Source organism: Schistocerca cancellata, chromosome 8 (genome assembly GCF_023864275.1).
Source record: "Schistocerca cancellata isolate TAMUIC-IGC-003103 chromosome 8, iqSchCanc2.1, whole genome shotgun sequence".
Classification (NCBI taxonomy): Eukaryota; Metazoa; Arthropoda; class Insecta; order Orthoptera; family Acrididae; genus Schistocerca; species Schistocerca cancellata.
In genome coordinates, this window is record NC_064633.1 from 181,256,398 (window position 1) to 181,282,727 (window position 26,330).

The following is a 26,330-nucleotide window of genomic DNA, read 5'->3' on the forward strand; positions in this document are numbered from 1 at the left end:
TCCGCCGGCCGCGGTGGTCTAGCGGATGTAGGCGCGCAGTCCGGAACCGCGCGAATGCTACGGTCGCAGGTTCGAATCCTGCCTCGGGCATGGATGTGTGTGATGTTCTTAGGTTAGTTAGGTTTAAGTAGTTCTGAGTTCTAGGGGACTGATGACCACAGATGTTAAGTCCCATAGTGCTCAGAGCCATTTTTGAACCACTGTTTCCGGGCCTGAGCAGTTGGTCGGTTGCCGTGGAGCAGCGAGGAAATCTCCACGGCGCGTAGTTTGGCCGAGGCCGTTGGCGGCATCTACGCGCGGTCGGAGTGTGTGGTGCAGTTCCCATTGCTACGAGGTCCGTGGCTCACCGATCCTTGACACAAAAGTTGGGTTTTGACTTAATCTACTAGCAAGTCACGACTGTTCGCATTGTGTCTCTTGGATTTCGTTGTCGGCTGTCGGGACATTTCCGCGAGCAACAAAGTGTGTTTTCAAGTTGGCAAATTTTAGCCACCCTCTGGTGGAGTTTAATTGTACTTGGTTATTTTGAATTGAAATGCACCAGCGGAATCTTCTGCCTCGTGGCCGTTAATGTTCCGGTTACCTGCCCTGGTCGTTGACTTAAGTTCAGGCATCGTGTTGTCAATGTCTAGCACGGTGTGTAGTTTGACAGCTCGATGTCTAATTGGTTGTGGGCGCCAATACCTTTTACGTTGTTCCATTGAACTCCCTGTTGTGTGTTGGTCAGGTGGAACGGAAGTTATCTTGTCGGTGGGTCCGTTGACTGTCTGTCGGTTGGGTTGTCGCCGGATCGGGAATCTCACCTAAGCCATCAGTATTTTAATTCCAGGCCGACCCTCGGAAACTTCTGAGGGCAGTTGGCTGTACTGCCTTTTCTTATTTGTTCTTCTTGTTTGTATTTGTATGGCTTCTAGCCGATTTTTAAATTAAGGTTATTTTGCTCTTAAGGTGTCAGATTGTTTGGGCCTTCAACAACAAAAAATGGTTCAAATGGCACTGAGTACTATGGGACTAAACTACTGAGGTCATCAGTCCCCTAGAACTTAGAACCACTTAAACCTAACTAACCTAAGGACATCACACACATCCATGCCCGAGGCAGGATTCGAACCTGCGACCGTAGCGGTCACGCGGTTCCAAACTGAAGTGTTTAGAACCGCACGGCCACACCGGCCGGCGGGCCTTCAACCTAATTAAAGAACTGTTCTAAGATAAGGCCCTTTGCCTTTTAAAAATTTAATTTTGGTTTGGGTATTAAGAGATGGACCTTCAGCAGAATTTTTTTTAAAATTTAAAGTTGTTTTGGTCTTAAGGTGTGAGATTGTTTGGGGCCTTTAGCCTAATTGAAAGAACTGATTTAAGAGAAGGCCTAATCCGTTTTAAATGTCTGATCTGGGTTTCAGTTTTAAATTAAAATGGTCTTGCCCTTAAGGCATGAGATTGTATGGCGTATTCAGCCGGTTATTAAGTTCCAAAAATTAATGCTGTGTTGTTTTTTAAAAAAATTTCTTGGCTCTTGTAATGTTTGGTCCAATAAATAAAGTTGTAGGTTCGAGTGTAACTCACAGCCACTTATTTTGGCCCCTTTCCACAATTTGAACTACCTGTCCTGTGCCGCGGGTTTAGCAGGGCGACTCAACTACAATAAAAGAAACCAGCGGAACAAAAATTCAAGTGTATGAAAGGATACATCGCTTGAACGAGTTCACTTGCTAATGAAATGTTGCTCCTGTACAGTTACGACTGTAACCAAAATTATTAGTACACCCGTAAGTGCCCAACCTGGCCTCCTTGATTAAGACATGTCCACCAGAAGCAGCTAACATGGCGGACATCGGCTCCTCTTATCATACCTGCATGATGCCAGCAGACAGATATGTAACTACAGAATTTTGAGGCAGACAAACGCCTAACGTCGGGGGCGTGAGAGTGTGATGTGAAAGGTGTTTCGCACAACCGCAGACACCTGTCACATTAGGTTTGCATAATAGTGCAGCATTGAAAACTGTTTACTGAAAAATACGTGTTGTTCGCTATACAGCAAATACAGAGAGAACATCTTAAAACCGACAAACCAAAGTGACAGGTTCCTGACTAGAAATGGAAGAAAAGATTGCTTTGACCATGTGTCTGGAAATGAATCATTGCCTCGGTAGATGGCGCTGACGAAAGGCAGCTCCTCTGACCACGTGCCGTGTGTGTTCCTTGTGTGCTGCAGCTGATAGGGATAGTAGCGGTTGTCATGCAGGACGCACATAACCGTACTTTGGTTTACCGCATGCTGGCGGCCGACTTGCCTGGAGTTTGCACTAGGGTTCGTCTCAATATCGTGTATAACCCGGTCCTCCACATCTGGTGTGTGCACAGTCCACCGCCTCCCTGCAAGTTAGCCAATCTGAAAGGACCCATTATCTCACAAACGCCCAAAAAGGGCTTGACATATTGCATGATGTGGTTGGTTTCTATGAGGTTACTTGTTTTGGTATAGCTGCGCTGCCTCTCGACTGTTTCCATCTGCTTGGCCGCACGCATTTCGGCTTCTTCCCTATGTGAATGCCTCGCATTCTGCTGCTTACAGTACGCTGCGTCAGTCACACGTAGTCAGAGGAACTGTCAATCGTCAGCGCCATCTACCGTAGCTACGATGCATTTCCGGACACACGTACGTAGGACCTTCCAATCAGCAATCCATCCCTACAGTTTGTCGGTTTTACTAATGTATGAGTACAGGTTGTAGATACATCTGGGAGTTTGGGTCTGGCCGTGAATCGCGCTCGGATAGCCAAATGGTACGCCGACCGCTCGCGATAAACGGGAAATCCGGGTTAGAGTCCGAGTCCGGGACAAATGTTCATTGTCGCCAAGCGATTATTTCAAAATGTATATTGTTTTATGTTTGATAGCTAACAGCAGCGTAAATTTCAGGCAAATGTTTGTCATTCTTTATGAGATACGTGAAATGACTAAAAATGCAGAATTTAAAGGTTACGTGAATTAGTAACTTATTGACACGAGTTAGCTAACCTTTCGTAAAGAAGTTTGTCGGTATATCTAGCTTTCCAGTAACAGGAAGAACCATTTTTATGTAAAACATTTCATTTTTCGTAACATTTTTACTGGCGCTATGTTTTGCGTGAAATGTATGTGTGGTATGTGTTTGACATGTGATTATTTGTAAATCAATAGGTGTGTTATGAGATCGCGAGAACATACACATGGACCGCAAGTGTCAATTAGGTACAACGGGAAATACGGCAGTTTACGATATTAGGTTACCCAGAATTAATTATTTAATTATTTGATGTAAAGAAATGTGATAGCCATAGGACAGCCATAGGTAAAGAAATGTTGTAATATGACTGGTTCAAAGTAGAAGACGCAGGATAGATGATTGGCTATGATAAGTCACAGTCAGAGGAGAGCATCTTCACGCGCATTTTGTACGAGGAAGGGAGCCAGGAAGGATTCACTGCTCACCTTTCGTGACGGTGAAACGTGTTTGCACCGCGCACTGAAAGATTAATTTTGAGCAGTGGCGAAATTTAGGAGACTATAATGACTTTGAGAACTTTCAGGTACCGACTTATGAGACGTTTACGGAAATTTCGAATTTTTCTTTGAGCTCTGACTTATTTCGAATAATCTATGGCATGCTGTGCAACTGTAACTTAGAACTGATAGTTCGAAGTGAACCTTGCAAAGTACTGAGCGAGTATTCGATCCACAGACAATCAGCTGGTCTTTTTGGTAATGGGTCAGGGTGGATACCTTAAACTGGCTACTGAGAACGATTGTGGAGCGTGTGAGTCACACTTCAATCTGTGCTTAGCACGGACTTGGTAGTTAATTCTTTCCTTAGTTATCTAAGTATAAGGATGAAATATTTTATACAACCTGTTGTTATGTTTATTGCGGCTTGTTCCTGCTACAGCGTCTCTAGCCGAAAAAATCTACTTGTCGCTTCAAGGAAGGCATGGGCTGCAGGCCACCGAAAAATGGGTGGACATCCTTGAGTAGGCAACATACAGACACTTGTGGCCACACTTAGTGTGTTTTCTCACAACAGAGTTAGCAGCAACTTCGCATTTTCCTAGAACGCCTGCTAGAAACGTCCTGTGGGAGATGAAACCTGTTTCCCCCACCAGGGAGTGTTTCTTGATTCATTATAAGTTGGTCTATGTGTGTATGATGGCAATTCCCCAACTGTTGTTCAGTTAATGAAAATTCGCTCCATTTACATAGTTAGAACTTCATCAAATTCGCACGACCAATTTCGCTCTTTATATTAGGCTCTTATCGAGTATAGCTGAAACTGCCACATGTTAATACATGGTCTGATAGGTATATAGGTAATTTTGATAATAGGAGACATGAGACAATGCTTATACACTCCTGGAAATTGAAATCAGAACACCGTGAATTCATTGTCCCAGGAAGGGGAAACTTTATTAACACATTCCTGGGGTCAGATACATCACATGATCACACTGACAGAACCACAGGCACATAGACACAGGCAACAGAGCATGCACAATGTCGGCACTAGTACAGTGTATATCCACCTTTCGCAGCAATGCAGGCTGCTATTCTCCCATGGAGACGATCGTAGAGATGCTGGATGTAGTCCTGTGGAACGGCTTGCCATGCCATTTCCACCTGGCGCCTCAGTTGGACCAGCGTTCGTGCTGGACGTGCAGACCGCGTGAGACGACGCTTCATCCAGTCCCAAACATGCTCAATGGGGGACAGATCCGGAGATCTTGCTGGCCAGGGTAGTTGACTTACACCTTCTAGAGCACGTTGGGTGGCACGGGATACATGCGGACGTGCATTGTCCTGTTGGAACAGCAAGTTCCCTTGCCGGTCTAGGAATGGTAGAACGATGGGTTCGATGACGGTTTGGATGTACCGTGCACTATTCAGTGTCCCCTCGACGATCACCAGTGGTGTACGGCCAGTGTAGGAGATCGCTCCCCACACCATGATGCCGGGTGTTGGCCCTGTGTGCCTCGGTCGTATGCAGTCCTGATTGTGGCGCTCACCTGCACGGCGCAAAACACGCATACGACCGTCATTGGCACCAAGGCAGAAGCGACTCTCATCGCTGAAGACGACACGTCTCCATTCGTCCCTCCATTCACGCCTGTCGCGACACCACTGGAGGCGGGCTGCATGATGTTGGGGCGTGAGCGGAAGACGGCCTAACGGTGTGTGGGACCGTAGCCCAGCTTCATGGAGACGGTTGCGAATGGTCCTCGCCGATACCCCAGGAGCAACAGTGTCCCTAATTTGCTGGGAAGTGGCGGTGCGGTCCCCTACGGCACTGCGTAGGATCCTACGGTCTTGGCGTGCATCCGTGCGTCGCTGCGGTCCGGTCCCAGGTCGACGGGCACGTGCACCTTCCGCTGACCACTGGCGACAACATCGATGTACTGTGGAGACCTCACGCCCCACGTGTTGAGCAATTCGGCGGTACGTCCACCCGGCCTCCCGCATGCCCACTATACGCCCTCGCTCAAAGTCCGTCAACTGCACATACGGTTCACGTCCACGCTGTCGCGGCATGCTACCAGTGTTAAAGACTGCGATGGAGCTCCGTATGCCACGGCAAACTGGCTGACACTGACGGCGGCGGTGCACAAATGCTGCGCAGCTAGCGCCATTCGACGGCCAACACCGCGGTTCCTGGTGTGTCCGCTGTGCCGTGCGTGTGATCATTGCTTGTACAGCCCTCTCGCAGTGTCCGGAGCAAGTATGGTGAGTCTGACACACCGGTGTCAATGTGTTCTTTTTTCCATTTCCAGGAGTGTATGTGTACAGTACAAGTGCAGAAAAAATATGGAATTTACGTTATGCTGAAGAGAAGCAACATCAAATGATGAAAACCGTGTAAGTCACGTGAATTTAAAAAAGTTTCGCACGCATTGACATCATGAGAAAAATGGACGTGTCAAAATTATAAAAACTATATAATCTGGCACATTAAAAGTGTTAACATACTTCGTTTTAAAAAAAACTCTATTCGGACGTGTTTGGGAATTACAACTGCAAGTTTCTCAGATAAAACGTTGAACGCAATTGATTGTAAATAATTAAAGTATACAAGAGATGCAGTGAACGAGACGTCTACGTCGAGCGTAAAAGTACGATCTCTAACGAGTAAAATCTGAGCCACTGGGAATTGTTGACGACTGTTGCTTGGACCCATCGTCGATTGCTTACAAAAGTATGTTTACAAACAACAAATTAAAGCTGCGAACTTGCGGAATTACGTTAAAGGAACTTGATGAATTTATTATGAAGAGAGAGAAATTGACTCTCACCTTGAAAAAGCCAAGGAAAAGATCCTTAACCAGCAACGCACACTAAGGAACACCAGTTTCTTGTATATATATATACCGCCCAGTTACTGACAAAGTCCTTTAAAGATATTCCGCAAATTCGCACCCGTAGCTAGTTGTTTGTAAACACACTTTTGTAAGCGATCGACGACGCGGCCAAACTATGCTAGAGCCCTCGACAGTTCCCGGTAGTTTAAATTTTTCTCGTTAGAGATCCTACCTTTACGCTCGACTTGGACGCCTCTTTCATTGCTATTATTTCAAGCTTTTATGAATTTCAAATAATCACTAACAACCTTTTATTTGGAAAACATGTAATTGTAACTCTGAAACACGTCAGAATAAAATTATTTCAGCTAATATATGTTAACAGTTAACGGATTGTACAGTTTTTTATAATCAGTAAACGCCTGTTTCTCTCATGACGTCACTGAACGCGAAACTTTTTTTAAACCCATGTGACTTTCACTGTTTCCTCATCAGACGTTACTTCTCTACAGCATAACGTAAGTTGTATATTCTTTCTTCACTTGTACTGTACATATATAAACATTGTCTCTCATCTCCAATTATAAAATCTATCTACACACCCATCCTGTTATGTAAAATGTAAGACAAAAAAAAGGACGCAACACAAAGGAATTATCCGAATGGGACTGAAATCGGTAGATGTGACATACATACACAGACAAACAAATGATTACAATTTCCGAATAATTGTCTGATTTATTCAAGAGAAAGAGCACCACAAATCGAACAAGTCAGTAGCGCATTGGTCCAGCTCAGGCACTTATACAGGCAATTATTCGGCTTGGCATCGGTGGTTAGAGTCGCTGTGCATTCTTCCAAGGGATATCTTACCAAATTCTGTCCAATTGGCGTGTCAGAACGTCAAAATCTGAGTGGCTGAAGGGCCCTGAGCATAATGCTCCAAACATTTTCAATTTGGAAGAGACCTTGGCCAGATCAGGGTTTGGCAAGTACGAAAACAAGCAGTAGAAACTCTCACAGTGTGTTATCGGAAGTTATCTTGCTGATATGTAAGTCTGGGATGGCAACAAAACGGGGCCTTGCAGACCGTCATAATACCGCTATGTTGAAAGGACGCAGCGGGTGACAACCATAGGGTTCCTGCTAGGAAAAGGAATGACACTCCAGACGATCTCTCCTGGTTGTAGGGGAGTGCTGTGGACGACGATCGTGTTGGTATCTCAATACAGTCCGGTGCATCTAGAGACACGTCTTCACTGGCCATAGGGACTCACTTCGAAGCGAGACTCATCAATGAACACAGTTCTTCTCCCGTCAATGACATTTTAACTACTTTTGAATACATTGTGAAAGTATACAGTGACCAATGTTATTACAAATATTTATTATCAAAAGCAGTCTTGACCACAAATTATTTATTCCAGTGACCGGGTGACCGGTTTCGACCACAACTGTGGTCATCTTCAGACGAATGAGTAAGAACCTACTTCTGGTGGTAAATCACGACTACCACCAGATTTTCCACCAGAAAATGTCGTTATTTACTACCAAAGACCGTCTTGATCACAAATTATTTATTCCAATGACCGGTCTCGACCACAACTGTGGTCACCTTCAGACCAATCTGGTGGTAGTCGTGATTTACCACCAGAAGGAGGTTCTTATCATTGGTCTGAAGGTGACCACAGTTGTGGTCGAGACGGTCATTGGAATAAATACTACCACCAGATTTACCACCAGAAGGAGGTTCTTATCATTGGTCTGAAGATAACCACAGTTGTGGTCGAAACCGGTCATTGGAATAAATAATTTGTGATCAAGACTGTCTTTGATAGTAAATAACGACATTTTAGTCTGAAGACGCGTCTGGAGACGCCCCGGACCGTGGTGGAATACCAAACTGACTGTCACCCGCCATAAGGCCCAACATCAAAATGGCTCTGAGTACTATGGGACTTAACTTCTCTGGTCATCAGTCTCCTAGAACTTAGAACTACTTAAACCTAACTAACCTAAGGACATCGCACACATCCATGCCCGAGGCAGGATTCCATCCTGCGACCGTAGAGGTCGCGCGGTTCCAGACTGTAGCGCCTAGAACCGCTCGGCCACTCTGGCCGACGGCCCAACATCCATGAGTTATGGTTTGGCGTGCCAGTTCTTTTGATGTATGATTCGTTTGGCTGTCATTGGCAGTGGCCTTAGATCACAACGGTACGTCGACGATTTTTTACGCCCCGTTTTGATGCCCTTCATGGCTATCCATCCTGGGCTTACATTTCAGCAAGAAGATGTCCGCCCCCAGGCGGCTTGTTTTCCCGCTTGCCCAACTCTACATTGGTCAGTAAGGTCGTCGGATCTCTCTCCAACTGAGAAATTCAGAGCATTATGGGCTGGGCCCTCCAACCGTCTCCGGATTTTAACGATCTAACGCGAGAAATGGAGAGAATTTGACACGATATCCCTGAAAGGAACAAACAACAACTCTATCAATCAATGCCAAGCCGAATAAATGCTTGTAGGGAACGCAGGTGTGCCAACGCGTTATTGGCTTGCTCAATTCGTGAAGCTGTTTCTCTTGAAAAAATCATTCAATTTTTCTGAAATTGTAATTATTTGTTCGTCTGTACATGTACATCACATCTACCGATTTACGTTTTATTCGGATTACTCCTTCGTGGTACGTCGTTGTCTTTTTTATTTTTATTTCTTTTTGTATTTGTCTTAGGGTACATTAAGATGTGGCAATGGCCTTGTCGCAGTGGATATACCGGTTCCCGTCAGATCGCTGAGGTTAAGCGTTGTCGGACGTGGCCGGCACTTGGATGGGTGACCATCCGGACCGCCATGTGCTGTTGCCATTTTTCGGAGTGCACTCACCCTCGTGATGCCAATTGTGGAGCTACTCGACTGAATAGTAGCAGCTCCGATCACAGAAAACCACCATAACGACTGGGAGAACGGTGTGCTGACGACGCGCCCCTCCTATCCACATCCTTAGCTGAGGATGACACGGCGGTCGAATGGTCCCGATGGGCCACTTTTAGCTTGAAGACGAAGTGCTTTTATATTTATATCTGGCAGTTTCAGATACACCTGATAATGACCTCATATAAAGAGCGAAACCGGTGGTGTGGACTTAATGACGTTCTAATTAAGCAACTGGAAAGGCTTTTCGTAAATTATTGATTCGCCATCAGCAGCTCCATCGTCTTCGTGTTGGTGTACATTCCTGGTGCTGTGCGCGCTGTTGCAGCCGGAGCGTGTGCGGAAGTACGGCTACCCGGTGGAGGAGCACTGGGTGACGGGCGAGACGGGCTACGTGATGCGCGTCTTCCGGGTGCCTCGCGGACGCCCGCAGTCGCAGACACAGGCCCAGCCAACAGACGTTGCTCGGCCCGCCATCTACCTGCAGCACGGCGTCATCGCCAGCTCTGACATCTGGCTGCTGCTCGGCGAAAAGTCCTTTCGTAAGTATGCGGCAGAGCGGCAACTGCTACAGGAGAAGCGCAAAGCTGCAGAAGCAAGCGTCACTATGCAAAAGACAGACGCCGCCTTATATCCTCCTGAGCAGTGCTGCGGCTCGTGTTGGTACTGTTTGTAGGTTTCCGCCCCCTGTTGCAGGCCAAACACTATAGTTGTCATAGTTGCGGTTGTTTGTCCTCTTCTCGTGTTGACTGGCGCCTCTCGGTTTCACAAGCGTTGCCTGTCCGCTAGTGGCATCAGCGGCGGCTATCGATATGTAGTAACTGTTGCCCTATCGTCATGGCGACGTCGTTTTTCCGTGTCGTGTGAGTGGGGCAGTTCAGTTGGGGACTCAGGAGCAGCAAGGTCCACGCAGTGCGAGAACATGCCGGGACCGCTGGTGGCACGCATGCACTCCTGGGTGGAACGGCTGTGGTCACGACGGTGCACAACCCCATCGTAAACCGGATCCTGCAGGCATTAAGATGAGTGCATTTCATTTCAGTTGAGAAACCTCCACCATTGTGACATCTCGCGATTCTCCAGCGGCTTGCGTTCGTGTCGCTGTTCGTAGTGTCGGCGAGGTGAAGAGCAACGAGTGGAGTGCTTGGGCAAGGCGGATCTAATTAGCTTTCCTCCACTTCTTATTACTATTAACTGCATTCAGCTTGTGACAATTTGTTAAGTTCAACCAGCGGTATTTTTCCTGCATGGTGGCCACTAACACCCCAGTTACCTGCCCTGGGGGTTAGTGTATGTAACGGCAGTCTACGTTTCCTCGCCTTGCCGCTGCTGTCCAGTGAGGTGAGTAGTTTTAACAGCTTTCTTGATTGTAGGTTGGTTGGCGATTCTTCTACTCTGGTGCTAGTGATTCCTTTCTCGTCCCGGGCGTTCTGAGCACAGTATTCTGCACCGATTCTGGCTTTTGCGTATTTTTACATATTTTCATTTGGTTTATTGGACGTCAGGTAGCCTCTGCAAGATTATCGTTAGTCATTCGTTAGACTGCCACTAGTCTGAGTTACCATCTTGTGAAGTGAATGCAACTCTTGGCTGCCTATCTCATCGCTCGCGAAAGTGTTTTTTCCCAGACCTACTCAGATGTTGATTCCTGGTGCACCACCTCTCTGACTGGCCCTTCTGTTTTATTATTGTATTTGTTGGTTTACTGTATGTTTCTAATTTTTTTATGTAACTGCCATTCTTGGCGTTATAGCAGGTTTAAATGATTGTACTACCAAGTTTACCATCATTTTGTCTCACCCGTTTGGTGATCAGTTGCTTGTCCTTTTAAATTACCTTTGCTGTTGTATTTGTTATTTTACTGTAAGTTTCTAATTTTTTTATATGATTGCCATTCTTGGCATTATAGCAGGTTTAAATGCTTGTGCTATCACGATTACCATCATTTTGTCTCACCTGTTTAGTAATCAGTTGCCTGTCCTTTTAAATTAACTTTTGCTATTGCATTGTTGTTTTATGGTATGTTTGTTAATTTTTTTATAATTGAAGTTCTGAGCGTTAAAGGCCTTCAGCCATGACTGTGGTCACTTGCCTTAATTAGGATCACATTGGCTTGTTTTTGAAAACATTTTTTGCTGTGTCTGTATTTTATGCTCATTTGGTAAATTGTAATGCACTGAAAGCACTACTAATAACACAATTGTTTATTCCTTCATTAATAACGTGTGATATCTTGATTTATTGCTGAGTCTGGAATTACCATGTTAAAATAAATGTGTGCAATTGCAAAAGGGAACCAATAGTAACTGATTACGGCCCCATCCACAATCGTAATCGAATCCTGCCTTCCGTGGCTACCAGGTTACACCTCCTTTCAAGGTATTGTCCATTCCATTGAACTACTCTTTCAAGTCTTTGCCGTCTCTGAGAGAACTACAATGTCATCAGTGAACCTCAAAGTTTTTATTTCTTCTCCCTGGACTTTAATTCTTACTCAGAAATTTTCTTTGGTTTTCTTTACTGCCTGCTCAATGTCTAGACTGAATAACGTCAGGGATAGTCTTGTCGTACGTCCGACCTTTGTATCTGAACAGCAAACATAGCTTACCATTTAGCTCGCAAGTGGACAAAACATCTGAACTGTCTTCTAAAGCCCAGGGTGTCAAACAGACATTCTAAATAAATATGACCCTGGCCCTGTGAGGCAGCTAATATCAGGTGCAGACCGTAACAAAAATCATTACAAAAGCTGCTTTCACGTAACTGAATTAATAAAAGTGAAAGCTCGGTGTCTATTCTAGAAAGATGAAAGAGCTATTCCCTTTTTTATTCTACATATAATTCCTCAACTGTGCTTCCAGGAGTCAAGTGATACACAACAATCACGTTCAATTACTTTTGACACTCAATAACAAAATACTTAATTCTTGGACATACTGAAATGACGATTATTAAAACCGTTATCTCTACACATGAAAAAAATTTTATCACAGGGAATAATGATTATTAAAATCCTCATCTGTTCATTTAAATCTACGTTGTCGTAATTGGTCAATGTACTGAGTTGGTGGAGAATAAATTTACTTTTTGGGCCAATGAAAAAAAACTCTCGTGCATGCAATGTGAGGTTAGGTCAGTATCCAATCTTTTGATATTCAATAGTCAAATCATACGCAAGTTGGAGTTACCAAAATCTAGACTCAACATTTACTGTAGCCTAATGCGCGATGGTACTTTCCAAGTGGCATCTGTAACGGCGTTGCTGGATGTGAAATGCTAATTCCCTACTCTGGCCTTGACTAAGTTCACTCAGTCACAACTTTCCTGCGTTCCGTAGAACGTTAATCTTTCCCTAGTCGATATAATAGATATTGCACACTCGCTATGGGTTGGAGCGACGAGCACAATTTCTTTGCCAGCAAAAATTCCCGCAGGAATAATTAACTACCACTTTGCTACCTGTCACCATATACGTGAAGCGTGTCGTCCTCACTTCACAGAAAGCAAAGCTCTCAACGCCCTCACTTATTTCCACACACTTGTGCAGTCCGCCGCGGGAAGAGACAGAGATAGAAATTTTAGGTCTCAAAATGCTTTAATATAATGGGTATCTCCCAAGCGTGTTGCCAAGTATGGCTTCAGCCAATCACCGACTCGCTGCAGATGAGTATTTTTTATTTTTCTTGCTGGGTCGCAGCCTAGCCCTGTTAATGACGTGCAGCCACTTACCCTCAGTCCTAGGCTTGTTTACTTTAAAAAGAATAATGTATTGTTCTGGCCTTATCCCTTTCTGCACTGAAGCCCGCCATTCTCTTGCTAAATGGCAGTTTTACGATGTCATTAACCAGCTGCTCGGTTCGTCTCCAAAATGCGTTTCACTTTAACTTGTTCGTTCATGCCAGTCCATATACTGGTAGATATTGTTTTGTTAGTTTTCGTTACATGGGATTAACTGCAATTGCCTTTTGTTGATATAATATAACTATTATTTTCTGAGGATCTCATGCTGTATCGTCCTGCCGTTATGGATCAAGCTCATGCCAGGTCCGTAAAATCCGGACGCCTTACAGTCTAAAACCGTGTCTCACCCCTTTCTCAACTATTACTTCCTTTTCATGCCCCTCGACTCTTATAACTGCCGTCTGGTTTCTGTACAAGTTGTAAATAACCTTTCATCCTCTGTGTTTTACCCCTGCTGTCTGCAGAATTTCAAATGGAGTGTTCGTCAACATTTCTTTTTTCTAAGTTTATAAATGCCATAAACGTAAGTTTGCCTCTCCTTATCTTCTGAGATAAGCCATAGGGTCAGTATTGCCTCGAGTGTTGCTACATTTCTCCGGAATACAAATTTATCTTCTCCGAGGTTGGCTTCTACCAATTTTACCTTTCTTCCGTAAAGAATTCATGTTAGTATTTTACACCTTGATTTATTAAAATGATATTTCGCTAATAATCACACCTGTCAGCACCTGCTTTCTTGGGAATTTGAATTATTTCATTCTGTTTTAAGTCTGAGGATATCCCGCTTGTCTCATACATCATGCACATCAGGCGGAAAAGTTTTGTCATGGTTAGCTCTCCCAAGGCTGTCAGTAGTTCTAACGGACTAAACAAATGGAAACATAAGGAAAATGGATTTCGATCATTCAGTGAACCATCTCCAGTCGAAAGTATGTCTGAATACAATATACTCCAACGAAGAGAAGGTAGAAATGCTGCACATTTGTGCTGAATGTAAGTTATCAGAACAGTCAGTAACGACCAGTGTGCATTTTCTTCATATTTCCATTCGTTTGCTGCCTAGCACAGCAACTGGACGAGTTGCCCAAGATACCTGCCCCATGTGCTGGTACAACAGAGCCAGAATCAGTTGTACGTTATACGTTTAGCCTAATACCATCATGTTTACGTGAATGATACACAGTGACACATTTTGAACAGTTCTTCAGAAAAGAAGTGGACTACTGAATAAACAATATAGGTTGTGGGAAACATTCGCCTAGGTGTGGCCAAGCCATGTCTCCACAATATACACTACTGGCCATTAAAATTGCTACACCAACAAGAAATGCAGATGATAAATGGGTATTCATTGGACCAATATATTGTACTAGAACTGACATGTGGTTACATTTTCGTGGCCGAGAGGTTCTAGGCGCTACAGTCTGGAACAAAGAGACCGCTACGGTCGCAGGTTCGAATCCTGCCTCAGGCATGGATGTTTGTGATACCCTTAGGTTAGTTAGGTTTACGTAGTTCTAAGTTCTAGGGGACTGATGACCACAAAAGTTAAGTCCCACAGTGCTGAGAGCCATTTGAACCATTTGATTACATTTTCACGCAATTTGGGTGCATAGATCCTGAGAAATCAGTACCCAGAACAACCACATCTGGCCCTAATAACGGCCTTGATATGCCTGGGCATTGAGTCAGACAGAGCTTGGATGGCATGTACAGGTACGGCTGCCCATGTAGCTTCATCACGCTACCACAGTTCATCAAGAGTAGTGTCTGGCGTATTGTGACGAGCCAGTTGCTCGGCCACCATTGACCAGACGATTTCAGTTGGTGAGAGATCTGGAGAATGTGCTGGCCAGAGGAGCAGTCGAACATTTTCTGTATCCAGAAAGGCCCGTACAGGACCTCCAACATGCGGTCGTGCATTATCCTGCTGAAATGTAGGGTTTCGCAGGGATCGAATGAAGGGTAGAGCCACAGGTCGTAACACATCTGAAATGTAACGTCCACTGTTCAAAGTGCCGTCAATGCGAACAAGAGGTGACCGAGACGTGTAGCGAATGGCACCCCATACCATCGCGCCAGGTGATACGCCAGTATGGCGATGACGAATACACGCTTCCAATGTGCGTTCACCGCGATGTCGCCAAACACGGATGCGACCACCATGATGCTGTAAACAGAACCTGGATTCATCCGTAAAAATGACGTTTGCCATTCGTGCACCCAGGTTCGTCGTTGAGTACACCATTGCAGGCGCTCCTGTCTGTGATGCAGCGTCAAGGATAACCGCAGCCATGGTCTCCGAGCTGATAGTCCATGCTGCTGCAAACTTCGTCGAAGTGTTCGTGCATATGGTTGTTGTCTTGAAAACGTCCCCATCTGTTGACTCAGGGATCGAGACGTGGCTGCTCGACTGCTAATGATACGAGGTCGTTGGGTTCCAGCACGGCGTTCCGTATTACCCTTCTGAACCCACCGATTCCATATTCAGCTAACAGTCATTTGATCTCGACCCAAGCGAGCAGCAATGTCAAATGGTTCAAATGGCTCTGAGCACTATGGGACTTAACATCTATGGTCATCAGTCCCCTAGAACTTAGAACTACTTAAACCTAACTAACCTAAGGACATCACACACATCCATGCCCGAGGCAGGATGCGAACCTGCGACCGTAGCAGTCGCGCGGTTCCGGACTGAGCGCCTAGAACCGCTCGGCCACCGCGGCCGGCAGCAGCAATGTCGCGATACGATAAACCGCAATCGCGATAGGCTATAATCCGACCTTTATCAAAGTCGGAAACGTGATGGTATGCATTTCTCCTCCTTACACGAGGCATCACAACAACGTTTCACCAGGCAACGCCGGTCAACTGCTGTTTGAGTATGAGAAATCGGCTGGAAACTTTCCTCATGTCAGCACGATGTAGGTGTCGCCACCGGCGCCAACCTTGTGTGAATGCTCTGAAACGCTACAGCCTACAGTCGAGTTCTTCCCAAACGTTGATAAGTGTGTCTTCAGTGATTGTAGCAATAGCTGCTTCAATCCATTTTCTTAATTCAGAGAGGTCTGTGGTAGCGGAGGCACGCACACACGATCCTTGATGAAGTCCCAAAGGAAAAAAATCGCATGGCGTTAGGTCGGGTGAACGTGGAGACCATGCCAAACAAGCCCTGTCACTGGGTCCCTTGCGACCTATCCAGCGCTTGAGTACAGTGAAGTTCAACCAATCGCGTACTTTGCTATGCCAGTGAGGTGGTGCAACATCTTGCTGGAAAATGAACTTCTCTGGCTCATCTTCTTCCAACTGAGGGAAGAGCCATTGCTCTAGTGTATCGAGGTAAGAAGTGCCAGTTACAGTACGTTCACCAAAAAAGAAAGGCCCATAAACTTTCCGCCGAGATACGGCGCAAAAAACAGTCACTTCAGGGGAACCTCGTTGCATTTGTACCATGTGAGGATTTTCTGAGCCCCAGATGAGCACATTGTGAGTGTTAACATGTCCACTAAGGTGAAAGGTCGATTCGTCACTGAAGATAATATGATCCACAAAATCTTCATCATCATGAAACAACATTTCGTTTGCGAAGTTGGCACTAATCTGCCGGCTTTAGCGCCTGTAATAACTGTAATCGTTAAGGACGTAGTTGCACGCGTTTTCTTAAAACTTTCCAAGCATTCAACATGGGAACTTGTAATTCACGACTAACCTTCCAGAATGATTTCTTTGGGCTATGAGTGAACTACTCTCTCACTTGCTCAACAGCCTCTTCACTAACTCTTGGTCGTCCTGTGCTCTTCCCTTTACAAAGACAACCGGTATCTTCAAACTGATGATACCATCTACGAATGTTATTATCACTTGGAAGATTACAACCGAACGCACTTTGCACAGTAACTACAGATTCGGTCTTTGCAAACTGCAAAACACAAAACGCTTTTGTTCACTAGTCGTCATCTTAGCTACCTACTACCGCTGTCTAGCGGATTGCGGAGGAAATATTGGGCACTCCACGTGCGCACTGGTGCCAAACACAACTGTTTGAGTTGTTCTTTCATTTGACATATGATTTATAACAGTAAGTTTAATGTAATCAATATTATAAAGCGTTAAAACCTCGATATTCATTTGTAATCACCCTGTATTGTTCCGGTGTTGGAAGTTATTCTCGAGTAGGCTTGACAAGAGAATCGAAGGAGCTGAGAGATGCGCTGCTAAGTAGATGTACCACTGTAGCCTAAACGAGAATGCAACAGAAATGTTCGGTGGCTTTAAATGGGAACCCTTGAAAGAAAGGTATCGCGAATCTCTGTTGGGTAAATTGAGAGGTGTACTCGAATAAGATAGTGCTACAGTTATGCTGCCACCAACGCGCACTGGGGTGACGGAAATCATGGGATGGTGATATGGCACATATAAAGATGGCGGTAGTACCGTCTACAAAAGATATAAAAGGGCGGTGCGTTGCTGGAGCTGTAGATTGTACTCAGGTAAGCCATGCGAAAACTTTTCCAACCTGATTATGGCCGCTCGAAGGCAATTAACAGATTTTGAATGCGAAGCAGTACTTGGTGCTAGACGCCTGGAACACTCCATTTCGGAAATCATTAGGGAATTCAGTATTCCGTCATCCACAGTGTCAAGTGTGTCCTGTGGATAGCAAATTTCAGGAATTACCTCTCATCACGGAAAACCGAGTGGCCCACGGCATTCACTTAACTACCCAGATCGCCCGCGATGAATCAAATCGAACATTTATGGGAGGTCAGTTCGCGCACAAAATCCTGCTGCGGCAACACTTTCACGGTTATGGACCGCAATAGACGCAGCGTGGCTCATTATTTCTGCAGAGGACTTACAACGGCTTGTTGAGTCCATGCGACGGCGAGTTGCTGCACTACTCCGGACCTCTATACAGGGCGTTACAAAAAGGTACGGCCAAACTTTCAGGAAACATTCCTCACACACAAATAAAGAAAAGATGTTATGTGGACATGTGTCCGGAAACGCTTAATTTCCATGTTCGAGCTCATTTCAGTTTCGTCTACCTACGCTCAATGGAGCACGTTATCGTGATTTCATACGGGATACTCTACCTGTGCTGCTAGAACATGTGCCTTTGCAAGTACGACACAACATGTGGTTCATGCACGATGGAGCTCCTGCACATTTCAGTCGAAGTGTTCGTACGCTTCTCAACAACAGATTCGGTAACCGATGGGTTGGTAGAGGCGGACCAGTTCCATGGCCTCCACGCTCTCCTGACCTCAACCCTCTTGACTTTCATTTATGGGGGCATTTGAAAGCTCTTGTCTACGCAACCCCGGTACCAAATGTAGAGACTCTTCGTGCTCGTATTGTGGATGGCCGTGATACAATACGCCATTCTCCAGGGCTGCATCAGCGCATCAGGGATTCCATGCGACGGAGGGTGGATGCATGTATCCTCGCTAACGGAGGACATTTTGAACATTTCCTGTAACAAAGTGTTTGAAGTCACGCTGGTACGTTCTGTTGCTGTGTGTTTCCATTCCATGATTAATGTGATTTGAAGAGAAGTAATAAAATGAGCTCTGACATGGAAAGTAAGCGTTTCCGGACATATGTCCACATAACATATTTTCTTTCTTTGTGTGTGAGGAATGTTTCCTGAAAGTTTGGCCGTACCTTTTTGTAACACCCTGTATACAGGGTGAGTCACCTAACATTACCGCTGGATATATTTCGTAAACCACATCAAATACTGACGAATCGATTTCACAGACTGAACGTGAGGAGAGGGACTAGTGTAATTGGTTAAGACAAACCATACAAAAATGCACGGAAATATGTTTTTTAACACAAACCTACGTTTTTTAAATGGAACGCCCGTCGAACGTGTACCTCACCCCTCATGGTAATGTACATGTGCGTCAGTGAAAAAGACCAATAAAAATGCGTTAGCATGTGGACGTAATGTGCTGTTCCAGTCTCTTCTGTACTTAAGATCCATCACCGTTCCCTTTGGATCCCTACGTAATTCGGTGCTCTCCGATACACACGATCGAACAGCGGAGGAGTGGTACTCAAGCGTCAACTTTAGGTTACAATATCTCCGGATGTAATTAACATTTTACTATGCAACAAACGGCACTGATTACGTATTTGTTTATATGTTCAGATGTGCTAACAAAACTAACGGGGTTCCATTTAAAAAAACGTAGGTTTGTGTTAAAAAACATACTTCCGTGCATTTTTTTATGGTTTGTATCAACCAATTACACTAGCCCCTCTCCTCACGTTCGATCTGTGGAATCGATTCGTCAGTATTTGATGTGGTTTACGAAATATATCCAGCGGTAACGTTAGGTGACTCACCCTGTATACCACCTCTATGTATGTCTCGCGTAGGAATCGTGAGAGTAAGATAAGGGATGGATTATGGCGTGTACAGGTATACAGTCAGTCAGTCCTCCCTCGCTCTATGCCCGAACAGAATAGAAAAGAAAACAGATAATGTTGGTACAGTTGTTTGCGAGTATTTGTGTGTATGTAGATGTAGTGGAATCCAAAACAATCGTTGTGAGTGAAACTACCAGGAAATGTAAAATTCATCCAGTATTTCGGTTATTAGTTACAAAATAAGTCTCAAATACGTTAGCAGTTATCGGCTAATCGTGATGTGTAAGGAAAGAATGTGACGAAAACGTTGTCCATAATGGTTTCCTTTGTTTTAGACTGAAGTAAGAAATATCTATACTGACGACTAAAGTGATGTAAAAAGCTGCCGAAAAAAAATCGTGAAAAGCGGCACTTCTCGATGTCTCTACTGTTTGATAACTGTCCGTAGATTTCCCTGTTTCACAAGACATCGTGACGAAAATGTAAGGTGTACCAAGTTCGTTATCTTTGAATTGCAGAACCCCTTTTAGAGAACCGTAAACGTCGACGTGGGACCGGTTTCTGAGCCTTTTCTTTTTTCGGTGTGGTGGAAAGGCATGTTAGACGAATCTTTACTTGCGATGAGCTGTCTGATTGTGCTAATAAGTAGACAAAACAACATTCAACGGTGTGGCTACATACTGCCACACCAAGCAAACCAATAAAAGCTCTGCAAACTTTGCAAGCCATGAGAGTTAGCTAGTGCTTTTAGGGACGCTAATTGAATTTTTTATGTAGGACATGGCACGAGATACGGTTCTGAAGGCCACTGGGGACGTTACGAAATATGAGATGAGCTGTTAAAAGTGAATGTGACGGCCGCTTGGCTACCGGTACTTTACTTTTTGCACAACAACGCTACACCTCACTCTGACCAGAATCACAGAACTGTTGCGGCAGTTCAAATTATAGTTTCTGAACATGCACCCTATGGCACACACTGGGCTCAAAGTTGTGTCTCCATCTTCATATACATCAAAAGCTGACTTGGCTGTCATCTTCTGAACATGCACCCTATGGCACACACTGGGCTCAAAGTTGTGTCTCCATCTTCATATTCATCAAAAGCTGACTTGGCTGTCATCGCTTTGACTCCGGCGAAGAGCCTGAAGCCGCTGTCAATGGCTGGCTGCAATCAAAGGAAGCAGAGTTAATGCAAAGGTGGGGGGGTGGGAGGGGGGAATCTGTCAGTTTCTTAAAAGATATGAAAAATGGTTATGTAGAAAAATATATACGAAGACCACAGTCGAATCTGGAGAAGTACGAACTACATAACTAAGTACACTTTATGAAGGAAATGAAAAGAAAGGCACAATGGTTTCCATCCCTTCCCCCTCTACCCCCCAAATAAACCTCTGTAAGTGAGACTTGTTTTCGGTTTTCATGTCTGGACCTCTACAAGTGGAAGTGACTCCAGTAAATACGCGGAATTTTCATTTGTGCTACGCACTAAATTGATTCAGAATTTTACTTACATAACTTCATCTTTACGCAGTTCCAGACCTGAATAAATTATATCTCTGTGGATAAACCGAATGTTTGATTCGTATACAACCTGGGAAATCCAATGTGTTTGCGTGTTCCTACAGGTCGGACGAAGACACGTGTGGTAATTGTATTTCTGCAGAGCGCACTAGAACTAAAGGACATATAATAAAGCATAGAAAATTAAGTAAAGAAACGTTAATGAAAATCAATACAATAATGTATGGAAGTTGAGTAAAATAAACGTAATTATTAACACTTGTATTTAAGCTCAAATAACAGTCGTTTCGCTGTTTTAAGTGTATAAAATATCCGTTTCGCCTTCAGTGTCCTTATCACTATTTTTTTGCTTTAGATATTTATTTATCCATATTGTATGTCGGAAAATTTTCCACTTTATTTATGGATAACCTTGAATAGTAGCGGCTCCGGTCAAAGAAAACCATCATAACGACCGGGTGAGTGGTGTACTGACCACACGCACCTCCTACCCGCATCCTCAACTGAGGACGATACGGCGGTCGGATGGTCCTGATGGGCCACTTGTGGCTGAAGACGCAGTGCTTTTTCTTGCTCACTTCGACTTACGAACGTGATTCCTGCGTCACTTTTATATTGCAAGCATACAACATGCATACCATTAACTTACGAGGTTTCACCAGCTACAACGCTGTCTCGTTCCTATTTGAAATTAACCTCCCCTTCATAAATACTTCGTCATTTTTCCTTGCATTGAAGGCTACAGCGTACTTCATGCCTTCTCATTTTATAAGGGGCAGTCGAATGAAAGGGACAGTTGACGAAAGTAAGAAAATTGTTTATTACTTCAAAATCGGTCGCCCTAACTGTTAATATATTTGTCCCACTGACGGTCAATGCCTTCATGAAAAAACGACGGCCGTCTGTTTGCTTCAGTCGAAGAGGTGCACCCCTGGATGCAATTATGATTCCGTAGACAACCGCAAACATTTCTCCATGAAGACGTTGACCGTCTTTTCTCGCTATGGTATAAACAACAGGTACGGTGATTACGTTGGAAAATTGAGCAGTTTGTTTACTTTTTCTATCTGTGTTGCTTTCATTTGACTGCCCTTTATAACTGCAGATGTTCCCAATGGAAGTTTGTTAGGACGATTTAACTGTCCATTATAGATACAAGACTTTTAACAACGTACAGAATGTCTCAATTCAAAAATAGAATAACTCCGAACTATCTCTACGCATCGGCTAGTTTGTAGACTTCTTTTTTCATCATCACCATCATCATTTCTCTCTCTCTCTCTTTCTTTCTCTGAAATTATGTACCAGAAGATGGAATCTTGCCCTTTGAATATCTTCATTGTCTTTTTAGAAGAGTCTGCTCACGTTTCCATGGCTTTTGGTTTGCAGTATCGTTATGATATTCACACCTTCTGTTGTGACACGTGAAATAATCTGAACAGAATTGCTCTGTATGGTCTTCTGGTAAGCGGCGAGGACCACAGTCGGCACAGTCGGCATACACCTTCGACGAGTGGAGGCCGAGTGTGTAAGCACTACCAACAGAGACATCCAGTTGTGCAGCAAAGTGGTTGATTGTGATCCATCGATAAACTCTAATGAGAGTGTCCGCACGTTCCAACATTAGAGGAGTGACAGATGTGTGCAGCGAGCTGGCACATGGGAGATCGGACAGGTCTGCGCGACCTTGTTGCGTTGATAACAGACACCTCGCCCAAAGACTCACTTTTGTTCAGTATCAAGCCTCTTTAAACATTCTTAATGTGCCTATGAATAACTGGGATGTTCCGGTTTTCTGCCAAAAGAATCTCAATGGCAGCTCTCTGCTTGGAACGCATCTCCCCTACAGACGCCATTTTCAAGGCTACGTATAGCGCTGCCACCCATCGGAACTTCATGAAGCTATAAGGGCTGAAGCGTGAATATTCGACGATGTCCTACAACAAACTCTACATTTTTTCAACCAAAACTGGCAGAGGAAAAAATGTGTTGCATTACTTATTGAACGCCCTTTGTACTCTCTGCCGTCCAGTCGTAATATTTTCATTCTCATTTGATACTACGCCTTCGTTTGTCGTCTGCCGCCATCACTCTCTCACGAGTGCTACTCTCGCATCCAAAGGGAGGGGGTAAGAGCTCGTTAGCTTTTAAACATAGCGAATCATACCATGGCTTAGGACTCTGTGTCCGTCGTCGTCGCCAGAAAGGGGGAAAAGGGGGGGGGGGGGGAGGCCCGGTGTATTTGAAACACTCCAATCATGGTCTGGTGGAGGCTATACGCTTTTGTCCCTTTTCCGTTTTGCACTATTCTCTCCTGTCCTAAACTTGATCTCTATATCGAGTGGTGGGGAGAAATTTTCGGTACAATCTAAACACGCCAATGATTCTCTATCCATTTAGTTTCTTCAACATCTCCGGGAAACTCTCCCATGAATAAGACAAGCCCGTGACCATTCGTGCTGCTCTTCTTTGAATACTTTCAGTAGGCCTGTCGTCTGTTAGTTCTGTTTTGTATATGCAGCACACATTTGAATGATGTTATAAGATGGGACGCACAAGTGTTTTGTAAGCAGCTTTCTTTGTAAACTGGCTGCATCTTCCCAGCATCCTGCCAATGAGCCGAAATTTGCCAACTACTTACGTACGACTGAGCTCAAGTGATCATGCCATTTTATATCCACGCAAACTGTTCCACCAAGCCGGCCGGTGTGGCCGAGCGGTTCTAGGCGCTACAGTCTGTAACCGCGCGACCGCTACGGTCGCAGGTTTGAATCCTGCCTCGGGCATGGATGTGTGTGATGTCCTTAGGTTAGTTAGGTTTAAGTAGTCCTAAGTTCTAGGGGGACTGATGATCTCAGAAGTTAAGTCCCATAGTGCTCAGAGCCATTTGATTTTGTTCTACCAAGATATTTGTATGCGTTGACTAATTCCAAATATGACTTATTGTGTGTGTGTGTGAAATCTTGTGGGACTTAACTGCTAAGGTCATCAGTCCCTAAGCTTACACATTACTTAACCTAAATTATCCTAAGGACAAACGCACACCCATACCCGAAGGAGGACTCGAACCTCCGCAGGAATCAGCCGCACAGTCCATGACTGCAGCGCCCCTGACCGCTCGGCTCATCCCACGCGGCCTGACTTATTGATTAGACGCAGAACATTATGTTCCTTCGTTTTGTGGAGCGCACCATTTTATATTTATGACCGTCTAAAGCAAGTCACCAATCTTTGCACCACGTTAAAATGTTATCAAGGTCTAACTATATTTTTGCAGCCTTTTTTAGATAAGTACTTCATTACATCTCTACCATCTGGTGAGCAAGATGTATGAAACAGGCGAAATACCCTCAGACTTCAAGAAGAATATAATAATTCCAATCCCAAAGAAAGCAGGTGTTGACAGATGTGAAAATTACCGAACAATCAGTTTAATAAGCCACAGCTGCAAAATACTAACACGAATTCTTTACAGACGAATGGAAAAACTAGTAGAAGCCGACCTCGGGGAAGATCAGTTTGGATTCCGTAGAAATGCTGGAACACGTGAGGCAATACTGACCTTACTGACCTTACGACTTATCTTAGAAGAAAGATTAAGGAAAGGCAAACCTACGTTTCTAGCATTTGTAGACTTAGAGAAAGCTTTTGACAATGTTGACTGGAATACTCTCTTTCAAATTCTAAAGGTGGCAGGGGTAAAATACAGGGAGCGAAAGGCTATTTACAATTTGTACAGAAACCAGATGGCAGTTATAAGAGTCGAGGGACATGAAAGGGAAGCAGTGGTTGGGAAGGGAGTGAGACAGGGTTGTAGCCTCTCCCCGATGTTATTCAGTCTGTATATTGAGCAAGCAGTAAAGGAAACAAAAGAAAAATACGGAGTAGGTATTAAAATCCATGGAGAGGAAATAAAAACCTTGAGGTTTGCCGATGACATTGTAATCCTGTCAGAGACAGCAAAGGACCTGGAAGAGCAGATGAACGGGATGGACAGTGTCTTGAAAAGAGGATATAAGATGAACATCAACAAAAGCAAAACGAGGATAATGGGATGTAGTCGAATTAAGTCGGGTGATGCTGAGGGAATTAGATTAGGAAATGAGACACTTAAAGTAGTAAATGAGTTTTGCTATTTGGGGAGCAAAATAACTGATGATGGTCGAAGTAGAGAGGATATAAAATGTAGACTGGCAATGGCAAGGAAAGCGTTTCTGAAGAAGAGAAATTTGTTAACATCGAGTATAGATTTAAGTGTCAGGAAGTCATTTATGAAAGTATTTGTATGGAGTGTAGCCATGTATGGAAGTGAAACATGGACGGTAAATAGTTTGGACAAGAAGAGAATAGAAGCTTTCGAAATGTGGTGCTACAGAAGAGTGCTGAAGATTAGATGGGTAGATCACATAACTAATGAGGAAGTATTGAATAGGATTGGGGAGAAGAGAAGTTTTTGGCACAACTTGACCAGAAGAAGGGATCGGTTGGTAGCACATGTTCTGAGGCATCAAGGGATCACCAATTTAATATTGGAGGGCAGCGTGGAGGGTAAAAATCGTAGGGGGAGACCAAGAGATGAATACACTAAGCAGATTCAGAAGGATGTAGGTTGCAGTAGGTACTGGGAGATGAAGAAGCTTGCACAGGATAGAGTAGCATGGAGAGCTGCATCAAACCAGTCTCAGGACTGAAGACCACAACAACAACAACAACTTCATTACAGAGAGCTTTATACTCTGCAAAAGTCTGATATTACTGTCAATATTGTCTACAATGTCCCTAATACAAAACATGAACGGAAATGGTCCCAATATACTTCCACACGGCTCGCCTTGAGATTACGTTTACATCTCTGGATGACTCTTCATCCGAGATGCCACGCTACGCCCTCTCTACCAAGAAAAACTCAATCCAGACACAAAGTTTATTTAGTACAGCATATACACTGAAGTGACAGAAGTCGTGCGATGCCTCCTAACATCGCGTCCAACCTCTTTTTGTCCGGCGTAGTGCAGTAACTCACGTCGCATAGATACAACAAGTCGCTTGAAGTCGCTTGCAGAAATATTGCCTCTATAGCAGTCTTGCCGGTGCAAGATTTTGTGCACGAACTGACCTCTCGATTACATCCAGTAAATCTTCGATGGAATTCATGCCCGATGATCTGGTAGGCCATGTCATTCGATCGAACTTTCCATAAACTTCTTGAGACCAATCGCGAACAACTGTGTCCCATTGACAAGGGACATTGTCTTCCATAAAAATACCATCCTTGTCTGAGAACATGATTTCCAGAAACGACCGAAAATGGTCTACAAGTATCCCAACATAACCATATCCAGCCAGTGATCGGTCCAGTTGGACTAGAGGACAGCCCACGTCATTATGGAGTCACCACCATCTTGCACAGTGTCTTGAGACAAC

At 44.4% G+C, this 26,330-nt stretch overlaps 1 protein-coding gene across 1 annotated transcript in view; it reads left to right on the forward strand.

The window, feature by feature from the left end:
* Positions 1–26,330, forward strand: part of LOC126095457 (lipase 3-like) — a 233,423-nt gene that overhangs the window by 101,360 nt on the left and 105,733 nt on the right. Inside the window, exon 2 of the mRNA XM_049910249.1 lies at positions 9,589–9,802. Coding sequence (XP_049766206.1) covers positions 9,589–9,802 — 214 coding nt within the window. The remainder of the gene's footprint in view (positions 1–9,588; positions 9,803–26,330) is intronic.